Source organism: Serinus canaria, chromosome 3 (genome assembly GCF_022539315.1).
Source record: "Serinus canaria isolate serCan28SL12 chromosome 3, serCan2020, whole genome shotgun sequence".
Classification (NCBI taxonomy): domain Eukaryota; kingdom Metazoa; phylum Chordata; class Aves; order Passeriformes; family Fringillidae; genus Serinus; species Serinus canaria.
In genome coordinates, this window is record NC_066316.1 from 44,716,099 (window position 1) to 44,732,837 (window position 16,739).

Sequence of the window (16,739 nt, forward strand, 5' to 3'; positions counted from 1 at the left end):
TAATTGAGAGGGGAAAACATGTTTTGCCTAGGTTCAGTGATATTTTCATTGCATCTCACATACACTGAATCACAGAATCACAGAATTACTGGGTTGGAAGAGACCTTCAGTATCATTGAGTCCAACCCATTCCCTGACACCTCAATTAAACCATGGCACCAAATGCCACATCCAGTTTTTTTTTAAACACATCCAGGGATGGTGACTCCACCACCTCCCCAGGCAGGCCATTCCAGTATGACAACAGAAAAGGAAGGAAGCAAATGGAAGTTCATAGAATGAAACCTGCCTTGTCAGTAAAGGTATTTAAAAAAAAAGATGGAAGGAAGCAGAGTTTTAACTCTGTAGTTGAAGTGAGGACTCTCTTCTACTAAGAAAAAGTCTAAAGTATGAAACTGCAAAAACTGCACACTTTTTTGGTAATTCATTGCATATGTTGACATTACATTTCCATGAAAATCTGGAAGAATGTGATTATTAATTTGTGAATGGAAGGTTCTTTGCTAACCAACTAACCTGATCTGTGACTTTTCTTTCCTTTCCCCTTCCCCAATGCATGGCCTGTGATGTGATGCTAGGACGAATCTGACAATCTACAGTCTGATGAATTTAAAGCCTGCCTCATCAGTCTAGGACAGGTTGGAAATGACTTGCAGGTAGAGGAAACTAAAATAATTCTATTTTCAGATGTAACAATAGCCAAAAAAATTGCATGTTTAAACTCCAGTCTGTTGGTCATAATGCTTTGAAAAGATTCTGCCTCTGGGAGGACAACTGGTTTAGATGGACTGTCAGCATCACTTTGAGCTGTATTTTTTCATTTTTCAAAGATTTTTCAGTTTGTTTTACTTGGTTTGAGATATTTTATTTGGACACTACTAGATAACTAGGAGAGCTCTTATGCTTCTTGCACTCAGACTTTTGTCAATTTTCCTCTCCTCAGACTCAATACAAGTTCTCTTAAACTCTCTCCTAATACAGGATGACACAGTTCTCTCCAAGCCACTGCAATCTATCTCAGCACAAAGGAAAGATTTATTTGCCTTCTTACTTTCATGCCATTTTGTGTTTACTCAGCCTCAAGTCTAGAATGTTGCAGATATATTATTGCCAGGAAAATGAGCAACCTCATTTCATACAAGGTCTTCAACTGATCTCCTTCTAAGTCTTGCAGGTCTCATCCTTTAAGCCAGTATGCACATCTCTGCTGTATTCAGGGTCTTGACAGCCTGCAGTCAGAAGGAAAATCTCCGTATTTATTTCCCATATATCAGCAGACTGCTCTCATAATGTGTTTACTTTGGCCTTGGAATGAAGTATTTCATTGTTTTTCACTTTACTTTTGGCTGCTAGAGATTCCACACAGAACATTTCAAAGATATTTCGTAATCAGGGAGGCAGCTGGAGCATCTACTGAGTTTGACTAATTTAGTAACAAATTTTTCTCCTTGCTCTTCTCTTTGTCTTCTCTGGTTGTGTTCTCTGTATTCTTGTCCCATTCATCTCCTCCCTTATCTCTCCCCTGACCTTTCCTGATGTTACTTTTTTTGTGGTGAAAATGTCTCTTTCCTGTGTGTAATATGTTAGTTACTTCTTCCTCTTTTTTTAAAACTGATGATGGTTCTGGTGACCTGACTGGGCAACATCAATGAATACTGTTCATGCACTGGATCCAATATGCCAATGGTCCAAACTCGTCATCTCTCTGGAAATTACCTTGGATTCTTCAAACCCTCCCTTCTATATTCCTTACGTTGTTTTGGTCAATAGAGGAAGAATGGATTGATGGACCATGATGATTTCAGAGCTTGCTTAATTTCAATGGGTTATGATTTGGTACGAGCTTTAAGAAAAAATGTCAACTGATTCTGCTCGCAGCTAAAACATTAACCACAGCAATACTAAAGCTTATCTAAATAGAGAGGATACTAATGTCATTCACACTAGAGATAGCACTTTCTTTGCTTTTTGTTTTCAAATGGTTAAAAGGGAAGTTAAAAGTAAAACAAGACACTCACAACCCATATTCTGTGGTGCACTGCATTGCTCTTTCAATTAATGAAACTTTAAAAACTGAAATTAACAGTGATTAAACTGATGTTTTTGTAAATTTCTCCTTTTCTACCTGCATGATGAAGAATGAGTTTGATACTGTTTAATTTTTGTAAACTTGCCTTGGGGGTTAAATTTTCCTCGCTTCAGTGATTTATTCTAAAAATTTCCCCTGAAATTCACCCTTTTTATGGAAAAGAAAGAGATTATCCTTAGTTAAGCTGTCCTGTATTTGGCATGAAATTTTCAGAATTGTTTCCCTTCTTAGTTCTGTGGGTCTATGTGTGACTACCCTGCTTGTTGGGCTATTGTTTCACTTCTCTGCATGGTACCTAAATTACAATGGTTTTAGGATGAGATGGAAAATGAAATGTTAAGTTCGAACAAGCTAAACAGGTATTGTGGGATGGTGGGAGGGAGAGAAGATGGTGACATTTAATTGAAAGGTACATGTTATGTATTTAAGACAAAGGATACACTTTCCAAAAGCGCAGTCCTTTTTACAGAAGTGGAGTGGGCATTTAAGGTCCAGATCTAATTGGCTCTGATTGTTGATGTTCCCGAGTCAGGAAGATAGTTTACAAGCTCTATAGCCAGTGCTTCTTACTGGTTCATGAGAGGCTCGGGCTGTTGGAGATCAGTATTATGGTGACCATTTTCTTTGTTTGGATTTTGTGAAAGGGTGAAGCTGAGTTTGCTCGAATCATGTCTCTGGTTGACCCCAATGGGCAAGGAACTGTCACTTTCCAGTCCTTCATTGACTTCATGACCAGAGAAACGGCAGACACCGACACGGCTGAGCAAGTGATAGCTTCCTTCAGAATCCTGGCTTCAGATAAGGTCAGTCACCATGCTGCTGCTGCAAGGATTCAGTTGCTCTCCTGTTTAGCCCTTCTTGTTTCAAGCCTTTTAGTAATAGTGAAGCTTTGTTTGCAGTTTGTCAGACTTCAGAGAAAGCATCTGTGTTTTCTTCTTATTTGGAACCAAGGCTCTTACCTGAAATGGGTGCAGAATACAAGGCTTGGTCTGTGTACCCTCATATCATAGAGCCAACATAAAATTAGGCATCTTAGACAAGATTTAGATGGTTGATCTGTATAATGGATATACTGTACATCAGCTTATTTCCACACCACAGCTTTGATTAGTGGGGAACTCATTCTGCCTTTTATGCTGTTGTCTGGATGTTTCAATGCAGTTTGGCCCTCTGGAACATAGCCTAGGTCAGGTGCACAAGGCTACACCTGGTTGTGAGCCATGCTGTGACTGGACAGCTCACTCAACAGGATGATGCAATGTGGTGTATCCATATCCTAGAAGGAACAGCAGGAGGAGGCCTCCAGTAGTTACTGGGTTTGTAGGGAAAGCTCCTGAATTTAGCATACTTTCATCCCCACTGCCAGATGCACTTGTGACTGAGTGGTGTTTGAAGATATAAGGGAGTATAATGGCAACACAAGAGCTTCTGGAGGAGTCAGGGCCATAAACAGTGCTGCCACAAAACCAATCCTGTGCTTTGGAGAAAGGAGAGATCACAGCAATACGGGTCTATTTGCCCAAGCTCACTCTATTGATTTTCTCATTCCAGCTGCTTGTATTGATTTTGTGATCTCAGCTAATGTGAACCACATTTTAAATTCCAGACATGTTCTCAGTAGCAATTCATGTGGAAGATGGTCTCAGGAAAAAGTGGTTTAATTAGATTGCTATTTTAAGCAATGTCAAGTCTGTTAACAGAGGGTATCCCTCATGTCATAAATGCAAACCATTAAGAAAAATAATGCATCTTTCTTAACACATAGATTGGAACCTTGAAACTAACAGGAACTACCTGCATCTGTCCTGTCACTGCAGAAGGGGCAGTAGTGCACTGCAGAGATACTGACTATCTAGGAATCAGCTGTATCTCTAGCAGTCTGCCCATGGCTGCACAGTCCTGGTAGCTAACATACACAGTCACATATCCTGACACTGCATTTTGACCTAATCAGTTTGTTGGTGGATTTGCCCCCTTAAACTCATAATTTGTGACAGAATTTACAGAGGAAAATATTTGGTCTTAGAAAAATGGGCAAGATGCCAAAATTTATTAGCAACAGAAAATAAATATATTTGGTGATTTTGAAGAACCAGTACTGAATTTTAAAATTCTTTTCCCCCTTCCAGCCCTATATCCTGGCAGATGAGCTGCGTCGAGAGCTGCCTCCTGAGCAGGCTCAGTACTGCATCAAGAGAATGCCTCCGTACACCGGCCCGGGCTCTGTTCCTGGGGCTCTGGATTACACCTCTTTTTCATCAGCACTGTATGGAGAGAGCGACCTCTGATTCAGTAATTGGCTGTATTCATGGTAGACACTAAAATACCCACCTTATTGCCCAGATTGCTTCTCAAAAGCTTTGACAAGCTGATTTAAAAACAAATTTTACAAATACAGTAGGTACTGTCAGTGTAAAATGCTAGTAACTGAAGTAACTAGTGTATATTAAAGTGTGCAGCACGCTAGATACCTGCCTTGTTGGTTTTAGGTTGTCTGTCCTATGCAATGCTAGAAAATCTATTAAAAATTGAAAGATATTAATTTTGGAAATATACATTCAGAAAACAGAATGTAAAACCTAAAAATGTTGAAACTCGCAAAATATTTCTCCATTTTCAAGATGTTTCAATGCCATATGTGCTTCTTTTATGATGTTCAGAAAACTGTGTTAGAAGTCATGCTATTTTCTTTCACAGAGCAATATTACTTTCCTCTCATGATTTCTGATTTTGTATGCTTCTATTTGTAGAATTTAATAAAATACTAAAATGCAGATTTTCAGGGAAGAAATATAACAACCACATAAACTACTTAATTACAGAAAGAATCCAGAATGCTATGCTTCTGTCTCAAAGAGTTGTAATATAAGGGGGAAAAGCCGATTAAAGTGCAGTTTTAGAGTTCTGTAAGCAGTTCTTTTCTTTTAGGCCTTTAACTTTTACAGCTGAGGGAATACAACTTTTATAATCAGAAATAATAAGGAAGCTAATTTCATGTGAACTGTTTTGTTATGAAACCCTCATTCTTGTCTTTGATGGACAGTCTTTGTTTCTCAGTATAAGAATGCATTATTGTATGTATTAGTGGGCAACATCCATCTCTATCCTGCATAAAGCAAACTCCCATCTGAGCAAATGTAGTATGGTTGTCTTTCAGCTTTAACTGTTCAGTGCTCAAAATTCAGTTTGTCTTGAGTTCTGCTGCGTTGCAGGCAGTTCTGTCTGTACCCTGCTCCTGTGCTAGACGTTTACTGTTTTTTTCCATCTTGAGAAATGACAGAGAATAAAAGCAGTAACTTTTTTACTTGAATCCTACTGACACTGAGGAAATGCAATGTAATCAAACAAAACCATTTACAAATGGTGAAGCAAGCTGTGCAGCCCAGTGCTAATAAAGCAATGATGTGCCTATTAAATAAAGTCTGCTTTTCAAAACCTTATGAGACTCAGTCGTTGGCAATTAACCTAGTGGCTCCGTCTATGAACTGGAAACATTTCTGAACATCTAAGGAGTTTTCAGATGCAAAAATTTCAAAGTCTGTCACACATTTCATTGAACATACATTGTGTCTGCATGAAAAACAGTCTCTGTGTGCTGGAGGGACAGGTCTGGTTTCATGAAGAGAGATGGAGCTCAGAATGAGTTGGAGAGTTTCCATTTAGGTCACCTGAGAACAGATGTCCATAACTTGTTAAGACTCCAAGCTTAGATTGATTTCAGGGGCACTTAGGCACTTACTGCTTTTGAGGACATTGGCCTTAACTTTTCTGTATGTCACTTTTTCCTCATGTGCAAAAAGCAGATGTTAAGTATGCAATGGTGCTTTTGCTGGCCATTATTTGGAAATTTATGGATGGCATTAAAAATCTGTGTGTGATTTCAATCCTAAAACAGGCACCCTGCAGGTTAAGGTGGGTGGAGTGGGAGCATTTTAAAACAATCCCGGAGGAGACAGACAATGACCAAATACTTCTTCCTTCTTCCTTGTGTACCAAGGCCAGCAGAGGACTTGTAGGGCTAGGATCTCATCTCCTACAGTGCACGTGGAGCCTTGCACACAGCCAGAAGCTGCTACTGCCACTGCTGGTAATGACATGGTGCAGTGCCATCCCCTGCTGTGATCACAGTGCCTGTACAAGTTAAGTCAGGAAGCTCTGCCTTAAAGCAAAGCCATCTCCAGCTAAATGACTGCTGGTCAAGCTGAATCCTATGTATCTCTCATTGTCATGGTTTAATGAAACTGGAAGAATAAAACATTGCACTTCTGAATGTGGCACAAAAGCAAAATGTCCGTGCTACAGGCAGGATTATGCAAAAAAAAAAGGCACAAAGTTTATATCTGACACCTCTGTCAGGGTCATGTTCTCTATCCATTAATTTTTATATTGTGATATTATTTTTGTTTCTGATAGTATGGAAGGGACTTTTAAGCTCCTTCTTTAGCTGTGTTCTGTTGATAAAAGCATGTGAGAGGTAATGTTATCAGCAGCAAGAGAAAAAATTTTTGCAAAGTAATTTTTCCCATCTTCTATCCGTTTTCTAATTTCTAAAGCAGAATGAACAGAACCAGTAGCTGAGAACTGCAGGGATTAATTATCCATTCACACTTGCCTAAAAATGTTATACCATAATTATTACTTTAACATGTCTTTTGTGTAAAATGAAGATATATCATAAAATGTTTTCTCCCAGGATCAATATAAGTAAACTGTGTTATTTTACCCTAGAGAGGGTAATCCTCAAAGTCCTTTTAAATGTTCTGTGATCACATTCAGGGGCTGTGGGTTTTACAGAGATTTTCTTTTCCTCTAAGGCTCTGTTTTTAGTAGATGGTATTTGTATATTTCTGCAGGATCACTTTTCCCACCGGGAATGAACACAGCAATGTTTTCTGTCCACATAATTCTGGCAGCAAACTAGTTTTACTACGAAAAAAGTACAGTAGCTGAGTCAAGGGTAATAAATGTATCAATCACAGGGGCCAAATCAAGGTTTAGTAGCTGGAGGTACAGCATTATTTTGATGATCATGTGAATGAAGGTTGTAGAATAAATTACAATTCACTAAAGTTGGTAAGATTTTAACTTGCTTAAATGACTGTAATACAGATGTCTTCTGTGACTTTACATGAATACAACAGTTCTTTGAAAAACTTCCTGTTAAGATAATTTTGATTTCATAGTAATAATTTTCAGACACTGAATTTTAAAAGGTGCTGATACAGGTAGAAAACTGCTGTCAGCTCTATGCTACCTTCACACCTCACTTCTTTGTACAGTTTCCATTACTGTTTTTTTATCCACTGACCACAAAAGGCTTGGGTCAGAGCCACTCCTGGAGGCTTGTATTTTCATCAGAACATCCTGTTGTTCAGTTTCTGAATTCCTGGAGATCGTGTTCTTTTATTCAGGTTGTTCCTGGTGTCTGTAAAAGTTATCCCAGACACAAGTGGTCTCACTGAAGGAGGAATATAGTTCATGTTAGCAGCTGGATTTGGATGGTAAGCAGTTTCTTTTCTTGACTGAAATAGTTTGTGGCGGAGACTAATTCTGTAAGGAAGTAATTGTTTGATCATCATTAGTAAATGAACATGCTTTCCTCACTGTAATGGTATCAATATTTTTGGTAGGCTTCTAAAAATAGTTCCAGTAATACTTAATGAGAAAATAATACCTATTCATTACCTGTGCCACTCTTCCCCAAGTCTCGTGGTTAACAACCGGTGCACTTATTTGCTTGTGCATAAGTCTACCTTCTGCTTGTGTTCAGAGAGTATTTTATTTGGGAGCCACTTCAGCAGCATTAAGCCTGGACTATAGACAGTTGTTAGCATGTTCTGGTAAGATTCTACTTGTTTTAGATCAAATATTTTTATATAAGAAAACTGACTATTCTAAGCTGGATTTTATTGCACATTAGTCTCTTTTTAAAATGTGTCATTCCTTTCTAATTTTAACCCAAGGTGTGGGCTGCCACCACAAAGGACAAGTCTATCTCTGCTTTTTCCATGATCCCATTAATTTATAAATAGAACAGTTCCCTGGTCTGGTTGCCATGCTGGCTAGGAATACATATCTAGAGTGCTTAGAACTGTAGATTATCCCCTGGAGCAGCAGCCTGTATTTACATTACCTTAAAGTGATTGTATAACTGTGGAATTAGGGACCCAGCCACCTACTTTCACTGAAAGTCCTTTATTATTTCCAACAAAAGAACATTTATGTGCAGACAACAAACCTTGAGTCAGTACTAGGAGTGCCACTCATTTCCCTCATTAATTAAGGCCACTATATTAAACAGTAAGCCAAGTCTTTTCCATATATGACCTCGACTAGGATTTCAAATTCTAATCCTCGAATTAAATTCCTCTGCTAATTTTCTAGGTTTTGGGAAATTTCATTAGCATTTGTACTACTGCCTTTCACAAATTTGTTTATCAGCATATTGCTTTAATTACTTGGAAATCAAATATATTGGATGAATGTCCTGAGACAATAAATGTCCTGAGGCTATTTTAACACCCATCCATCCCTCACCTACTTGCACCTCGCTGTTTTGTTTCAAAACCTGGCTCTTTTATTTGGCCCCCAAAGTTTCCACACATGGCAACTTTCTTCCTTTCAGGATTCCTTTTAATCCTTTGAGTGAAAAACGACCTTGAGCGCTGTCCTTGGGAGGAGTGGTTATCCTGTGTGCTCTCCTGAGCTGGAGCCTTCCAGCTGCATAAGGGATACTTATGGCAGAAGCCCAGGTATAGAACAGCTCCTCTGGCTCAGACACTGAAGGTCCTGTTTCAGGATTAGCTGGTCTGCTGATAAGAGTGAAAGAGAAGAAATGTTTGCACAAGTTGCCAGCAGGTCTGGCCTTGATTTGAATGCAACTGTCAGTAGAGGCACAGCAAATTCTTAGAATTAAAAAAAAAGGCACCACAGAAAAGCAAAGAACGGCTGTATCAAACATCTTGTTCAGACTTGTATCCTAGCTCTGACCATTATGAACTGGAGGAATAATAGAAAAGTCTGAAAAGGAGATGGTAAGTGGTCATGTGCGACCAAAAGAGTCTCCAAGCTGACAGTAATTTGTGGATCACAAACTTGTAGAACTCTGCACACTGATACTAAAAATTTAATCTGTTTTTCTGCCCAAGTAATATATCTGCTTTGAGAGCTCCTTCTGTAGTCCTTTCAGTTGGACCTACTGCACCTATAAACCCTCCACTAGCCTACTGGATATGCTTGAAAAAAAGATTTACTTTTAATTCCTTTATCTTTTTCAAGCTGTTTCTCAAATTCTTTTTGCTTGCTCTGGTTATCTCTTTATCTTCTGGTAACTTACCAGAATTAATATGGACATGATTCCAGCTTTCTGACTAAATGTTTGCAAAACGCAGACAGCCCAGGAGAGAGGAAATGTTACCTCCCAGGAAAAAAACCCAGTAACTGTTGTGACAAACTCTTTGTCAAACCTATCTAAATGAAAATCAGACATCCAGTAACGTTTGGGGGGTACCCAGGTGAGTGTGTTGAACATGTATGGCAGACGTGATATAGTCGAACACCACATCCCTGTCATCTTATCTATTGCTGCTGTCATTAAACCAAAGGCACAGGATCTAACATTGGGTGGTCTTGCTGTGATTTGTGCAGTGTCTTGGGACAACACTCCATGGCAGCCCTAACTTTAACCTTCATTATTTGCCAGTAGAAGATGACAAAGCCTGATTTGCCACAGCAAGCTGGCAAACACCCATACTGTCCTGCAAACAATTTTGCCACTTGGAAATAATAACTCTCATTATCTCATTATAAGTGACTTGTGGGTCACTTCATAAGCCACTGAATTACATTTAATTTTTCCCCATTTTTCATCTTAGTATAGCTGCATTTGCGGTTGTAAGAAATGAAAATTATGCTTGTAGCAAAAAGAAAAATTTAAACTTTATATAAAAAAAGACAATACATTTTTAAACATTTTTCATTTTTCTCAACAAACAATACATTTATATTAGCCGCCTAAACTTAAGAAGACTTGTCCCAACAGCACTACAAACGAAATGTTTTGATTCTGGTTGTGCAAACACCTTCCATCCATCAAAAATTAATAACTAGCTTTTTCATTTTCCTTCAGCATGAAAAACTGAAACCATTCAATTATGACACCACCTGACTGCCCTAATGCTCTCGCTCTTCTGGGAACTTAAGCAGATTTTCTGTAAGACTCATTGTTACTTCAAGCCAGACCCTGAACCCAGATGGCCTGGCTGGCCTTATTTGCAAGGGACAACTGGAACAGCTATAGTGAAATGAACATTCTGCCTTTTGGAATAGTGTTTGGAATGAGGCAACATCCTGATCAGGGTGATTACCCCTTCTTGCAGTGGTGGCCTTAAACTGAAGTGCTGCTTTGCAGACAGGATTGCCTTCAGCAATCCTGGTCATTAATTTGCCTTTTCTGAGGAGGCACCGCCCTTCCTGCCAGCATTACTGTCTCTTGGCAGATCACTTTCCCTTCCAACTCAGACACCAGCCTCTGTCTGCCACTGCCCTCTTCCTGCTTTTAACAACTGTCCCTTAGAGCTTGAATGTTTCTGACTGGAGATGTTGACTCAAATCTAGTTTAATGATTTCAAGGCTCCCTTGAACTGGATTTTAAAGGGAGACACTTTATTTCTGCTTGATCAGAATGCAGTTATTCTTGATTTGTACTAAGGCAATTTAGTGTTCTTCCCTTTGTTTTTATTTAATATCTTTAGCTTTTCCTGCTACTCCTGAAGTATTTATCAGACCCGCCAATAGACAGGAATGATAGTATGCTCTTCAGTCATCAGCTCTATATGGAAAGATGTTTGTGTACCACTTGAAAATTTAAGATATAAACTACAGATTATTCCACCAGCACCTGGTGGCATCAAAATCTATGTGCTTGCAGTGAGTTTTGCTCTACACAGTAAAGAGGGGACGGGAGACTTAAGTGTGATTAACCAACACCCCAGCCTCTACCCTCTTCATACCCTTCTGGAGGCTTTGCCAGCTCCCAATGTACCTGTCCTATCTGCACGTGGGAGAGCAAATGGGAGAGAAGGGAAGCATAATACACAGTATTTGCATGTGCAAGAACATACAAGGAGACTTGGATCTACTTTCTCTTGCAGCTGTCTTATGTTGCCTCCAAGCTCAAGTCACTGGCAGTGACTCTACTACATGAGGGGTTGTACAAAGACCACTTTTCTGATCCTGGAAAATATACAATGAAAATGCTAACACGATGTAGCAACACTAATAGAGACTTCTGAGGACTTGTCAGCAGCTCTTAGATTGCTTAATACATTTTAGGATTAACAAGTGTTAAGGCCCAAAGCAAAGTCCTTTAGTTTGACAAGGCAAAAAAAGAGATACCAAAGGAAAATTCAAACAGAATTATTGTAGACCACAGGCTAACAAAAAAAAAAACCAACAAAACCGTTCCATTTCTATGTTGAGAACTTGCCAAAGAGTAAGACCTGACAGGTACCAGTAACCAACAGGGTGGAAATACTTGGCCCTTTGGGATGACAAAGTACACTCTGGGTATTTTTTAAAATGTAAATGTATATCACTGATAACTAAAGAAAGACTCTGCCCTGGAAGCATTCCCTGTCAGTGTCTCTTGCCCATGTTGTTGCTGGTGTGAGACTGCTTCTCCCTCACAATTTTATTTCTGAAGCTCAGGCAAGATTTAGAACCAACATCACCTCTGAGTATTTTTTCATGTTTCTTCATTTCTTCATTCATACACAAGACTTTCAGCATTAAGGTTCTTTTTTTGTCTGATATTTTCTATATTGTTGAACCACTCGCATTTTTCTTTCATTTAATATGTTGATTTAAAACCAATTTTCTTTAGTTATAGTATCTCCAGCAAAAGAAACTTTCTAGAAGTGTTTGTATTTCTGGAAGAGGTTCCTTAAACTTGATTCCTACTTCATGTCTGGGACTTTAATCCATGCTGCTGTTTCCTTGCTCCTGACCTCATCAGCTTCCTTCTCCCTTCTCTGTTTTTTCTCTTCTAGAATGAAAGGGTAGGAAATATGTCACTGTTAGGTCCGTGCTTATAGGCAGCTTCCACAAAGTTTTGAAACCTAACATGTTAGACTTTAAACCAAACTGAATGAACCATGTGGTTTCAAAGTCCTTTAATGAGAAGAGAACTGCCTACAAAACATGATTTTTAAGAGATTGTTGACAACATACTGGACCATTTCTCTGTGTAAGTTAGAGAAAGCCAAATAGAGAAGTGGTTTTTCAAGGTATTTTACACAGAAAGATTCCCTCTGCCCTTTTAACAAAATCTCACAAGGTTTGCTTTTTGATGAAAGAAATTGACAGAATTGAGGCTGCTCTCTCCCAGGGATGGAACCATGCCTGTCAGTCAGATGCACTGCTGGACACTCTTCAGTGCCACTCAATATCACACAAAAGGAACCTGTGCATGTCCCTTTTCTCTGCCTCATTGTGCTGTGCTTGTACTACCAGGATGCAGATGGTTGGGCTGCTTGGCTTTGTTTTCTCATTGTCCAGCATTCAAAGCTGCTCAAACCTTTCTATAATCCTCCTCAGTCACCACATTTTCAGAGATCTCAAGCTGTATCAATCAGAAAGCGATGTGCTTGTCAGGAGAAGTGTAATCCCATTTACAGTGCACAGGCAGCAAAAGTCTGCCTAGGGCTTGTGCTCTGACAGTTCCCTTCAGCTCCTGGAGTCTGTATCTCTGAGCTTATCTATTGACTGGTATGGCCCAGAGAACACCACCAGCCTCTCTTCTATGATTTTGATGTGAATGCTTGAAAGGTGCATACTTAGAGTTTAAAAAATGCTGCAAAATTTTATAATGAAATAAATATAAAATATTTACAGGCACAAATCTGTAACTAGCTGAAAGCAGCTGACACAATTTGCCAGCAGCATGAATAAGCTCTAAGACAACACCTCCTAATGAATTCCCTCTCCTCTCATGCCTGCATTTTAGTTCTTCCAGGCATTTATACACTCTTTCATCCACAAAGATTCTCTAAAGTGATGCAAAAGGTTATACTCAGTTCCCTCTAGTGTGTTTGATTTTACTGTCATGAAGACTTTGGGCTTTTTTTTAAGCAGTGAAGTCCAAAATCTTTGGTAAATAGGTAGAATAAAGTTGTTGGTTTAATATCTTTAATAGGCAATTCTGACATTTGGAGTGTGCTTAGAATTTATCTCAGAGAACTCAGCTTTCTTTTGCCTTCAGGTAAGATTTTGATCCTGGAAGAAAAATGTTAAGATCATAATTTGACTTATACAGAACAGATAATTTGTATCTGGATCACAAAAAAAATCACCCTCTAAGTTGTGGGTCTACAAAATTATTAAAAATAAATAGTAATTCTTAAGTTCAGAGAAAATTCTCAAAATATGAAACAAGTAGTGCAACTTAGTAATCCAAAATAGGGCTAGAATCCAGCTGCAGCAAAACAGCACAAATGGTAACTTCACAGAAGAGAGTGCCAAGACCTGTACTCTGAAATCAAATTAATCTGCTTTCCCCTTCAGACTTCTGCATGGAGTTGTGAATGCTTCGCTTGGATATATTTCTCTGAAATGCAACTGTTTGATAGTAACATGACTAATTCTACTGTTCTCATTTAAATAAGGATTACTTATGGGAAAAACCCATTAGGAACTGCATCCTCAGAAATAAAGGCAGATAATATGGGAGAGGTGTATTTTTGTAATTAATATTGAGGAGGTATTTAAAACACAACTCCAAAAGCTAAAAGTGGGCTAAATACTTGTGTTTGATCTTACACGCATGTAAGGTGAGTGTTATTTGAATGTGTAGGTGTGCAAGTAGAGTAACAAGCTGGTGAACACATCCTTGGCACTGGAAAAATAATCAAAATATGAGGATGGCTTTGTTTGCTTCAAACACTGCCTGGTTTTAAAAGATCTTTTCATGAGAGTTTATCTCTGTGTGTGGGGAAACAGTGGTTTGAAAACACACTCAAATATACTTGGAATAAACACCAGAACTCGATCTAAATGAGTCTTTTTTTGTTTATTTTGCTAAGGATATTAATTTGGATTTAGTCTTGCTGCAATTAGGAAGATGCCAGCTTCACTAAACCACCCATCAGAAACCAGGATTCTCACCATGATGTGTGACTCCATGTCTGCACCTGATGTTTAAATAGGGCTAATTCCCCACAGTGCTAAGGTCAGGTTTCTCTCACAAAGGAATGATGCTACCTTTGTGTTCTCCCCTGCTTTACTCACTGCTCTGCAACTCTAAGCTGTTCCTAGTATTAAAGGGAATGAATTAAATGGAACAGTATTTTGACAGGCTAATTCAGGAAAATAAGAGCAATGTTCTGTAAGACAAAAAAAACCAAAAAAACAAACACATTTCAAGATTAAGGGCATATTCACTGCAAATCCTTGAATGTTCCCTCCAAACACAGCATGTGTTAGAGTGTCTCAAAGAAACAGCTCAAAAATCTTGGTAATAGCAGGTATGTATCCTATCCCAGGTAATTGCCTTGGGATAGGAACGCACATCAGGACTCCCAGCACTGCGCAATACTGTCAGCATTGAAACAGAACCAAGAAAAGGGACCTGAGATTCTCTAACCCTGCAAAACACATTAAGGCTGAAGTTTAGTGTTGTTACTTCTTGTTGGATGAATGCTACCTTTACCACTCATCCAAACATTCCTCTTCCCTTCATCCTCTGAAGTGTATCCTGCTTCAGTTGTGCTCCTTCGGTTGTTTGTACAATTCCAGTTTCTCAAGCAGATTGAACACAGTCTGAGGCTGGAGGGTTGTTGCCCTCTCTTCCTGCTGCTGTTCCTACATCAGCCCTAGAGATCATTCTGCTGCAGATGAATTGATCAGAGACCTGTTACCGCTGATAACTGACTTTTACAGAAGAACTGTGTTCAAGGGCTAGCACTCACACAAGGGAAAGGATGGGAACAGGAGGATGGCACAGGGTGGAATTTGGGACTAACCTTTCACAGCATCAGTCAAACTGGTTTAATTTGATTGCGAAACTGCAAAGGAACTGGGATATGTGAAACGATCCTTTTCAAAAGCACCTTCAAATCTGCAGCTTTTTTTTTTTTTCCCCACTGACCTACTTTGCAGCAGTTACACAAACAACTGCATCAGCACATGCAAGGATGTGCTGAGCTGTGGTACAAAGATCTGTCGCCACAAAGCAACTGTGTAGACAGTGAGCTTTGTAACCTGCATTGCTGCCAGAGGAAATTTTCACTGTTATGTGACATGACAAAAAGGTTGGAAGCTGTCAAAAAGTCAAGAAAGGAAATGCACCCCCTAAAATCTCCTAACTAGCAGTTCTCAAAGCATTGCCCATCTCTGTAATATATGCAAATTGTGTGTATTAGGGATCAAACTAGGCACTCATTAGGAATACCTAATTTCTGCTTCTGCTTAGTGTATTCCACTTCTGTTGTTAGGTTTTTAAAGAGTATGGGTTTCCCGACAATCTCATCTTACACTGGAGTTTTAGGACACATTTTTGCACTAGGAGCTCAGGCTGACCACTGCAGTGGTTTGCTGACAGGTAAGGCCTGCTCTCCAGCATCTCCTGTCATTCAAAACTGGAGCATGGCCTCCTACAACTGAAGTTGGACTATTACCTAGTTGATTTGTGGGCTGCCAGCATTTATTCTGAAAATGAATGAGATATATATACTACTTAAACATAAGACTAATTTTTTAATATATATACTTGATTTACTATTGACCAAAATGACAGCTGATTATGCAAGTTCTTACATCACACTGGACTCAAAGGAGTTTGTAATCCCTGTTTCTGTGTCTCAAAAGAAAATTCTAGAGTAAATGTTTAGCTTCCATTTTACAGGCTTCCTTCTTTTCATATTTTCACCATTGAACCTGTTTAGATGACAGTGCTCCCCATGCTTGTTATTGGCACTTGAATTACTAACATGAAATTAGAGAATGGGTTATTCCTTTGAGCTACTCCAACTCTTGGCAGGACATTCTGTACACAGTGTGGTGATTGCAGTGCTGTTCTGTTAATGTTCATTTCTTTTAGAAGGCGAGCCCTCACATAAACAGTTGAAAGGATATACTACCGGAAGTGAAACTTTTGTGCCAAAATACATCACATTTGGGTTTTTTTCATCTGTCAAGCAAACTGTGACTTAAATTTGATCCCTTTAGTATAATTTTACTTCCAGGTTTACATGACAGTAACGTGTATCCATACACCACTGGCATGTCCCACTTCGAGCTTCCCTAAGGCATATTTACATGCCTCCTCTCAACACTACACTTGTCTCTAATTGCAGCACATCTGTCGCTTGAGTTTGAAAGAATCATCCCCCTACACCACATCCCCGCCCCGCTTCTCCCCGCACGAGAGACAACTCAATTTTACTGAACTCGGCCTGGCTCCACAATCATCCCTCCCCCGGGGCATTTAACGTTAGCTGAGCCAGTTCGAAGGCAGAGCTGTCGTCTGGGTCTGTTTGTGCGTCCGCCTCTCTGTCTGCCTGTCTGTCCGTCTGCCAGGAACAGCCGACTGCCGCCCCCCTCACGCCAGGGGCAGCGTGCGCTGCTTCCCCGCGCTCGGGGCGGAGCTCGCGCG

At 39.5% G+C, this 16,739-nt stretch overlaps 1 protein-coding gene across 5 annotated transcripts in view; it reads left to right on the top strand.

Annotated features, from left to right (window-relative positions):
- Positions 1-5,527, top strand: part of ACTN2 (actinin alpha 2) — a 67,008-nt gene extending 61,481 nt beyond the window's left edge. For 3 of the 5 annotated variants that reach the window (XM_050973169.1, XM_050973168.1, XM_050973171.1), the window contains 3 exons: positions 1,771-1,836; positions 2,734-2,892; positions 4,219-5,527. In XM_050973169.1, coding sequence (XP_050829126.1) covers positions 1,771-1,836; positions 2,734-2,892; positions 4,219-4,377 — 384 coding nt within the window. In that variant the 3' untranslated portion in view covers positions 4,378-5,527. Of the gene's footprint in view, positions 1-578; positions 657-1,770; positions 1,837-2,733; positions 2,893-4,218 lie in introns of all 5 variants that reach the window. The other 2 variants (XM_050973172.1, XM_050973170.1) reach the window with 2 other exon arrangements.
- The last annotated feature ends 11,212 nt before the right edge of the window (positions 5,528-16,739 follow it).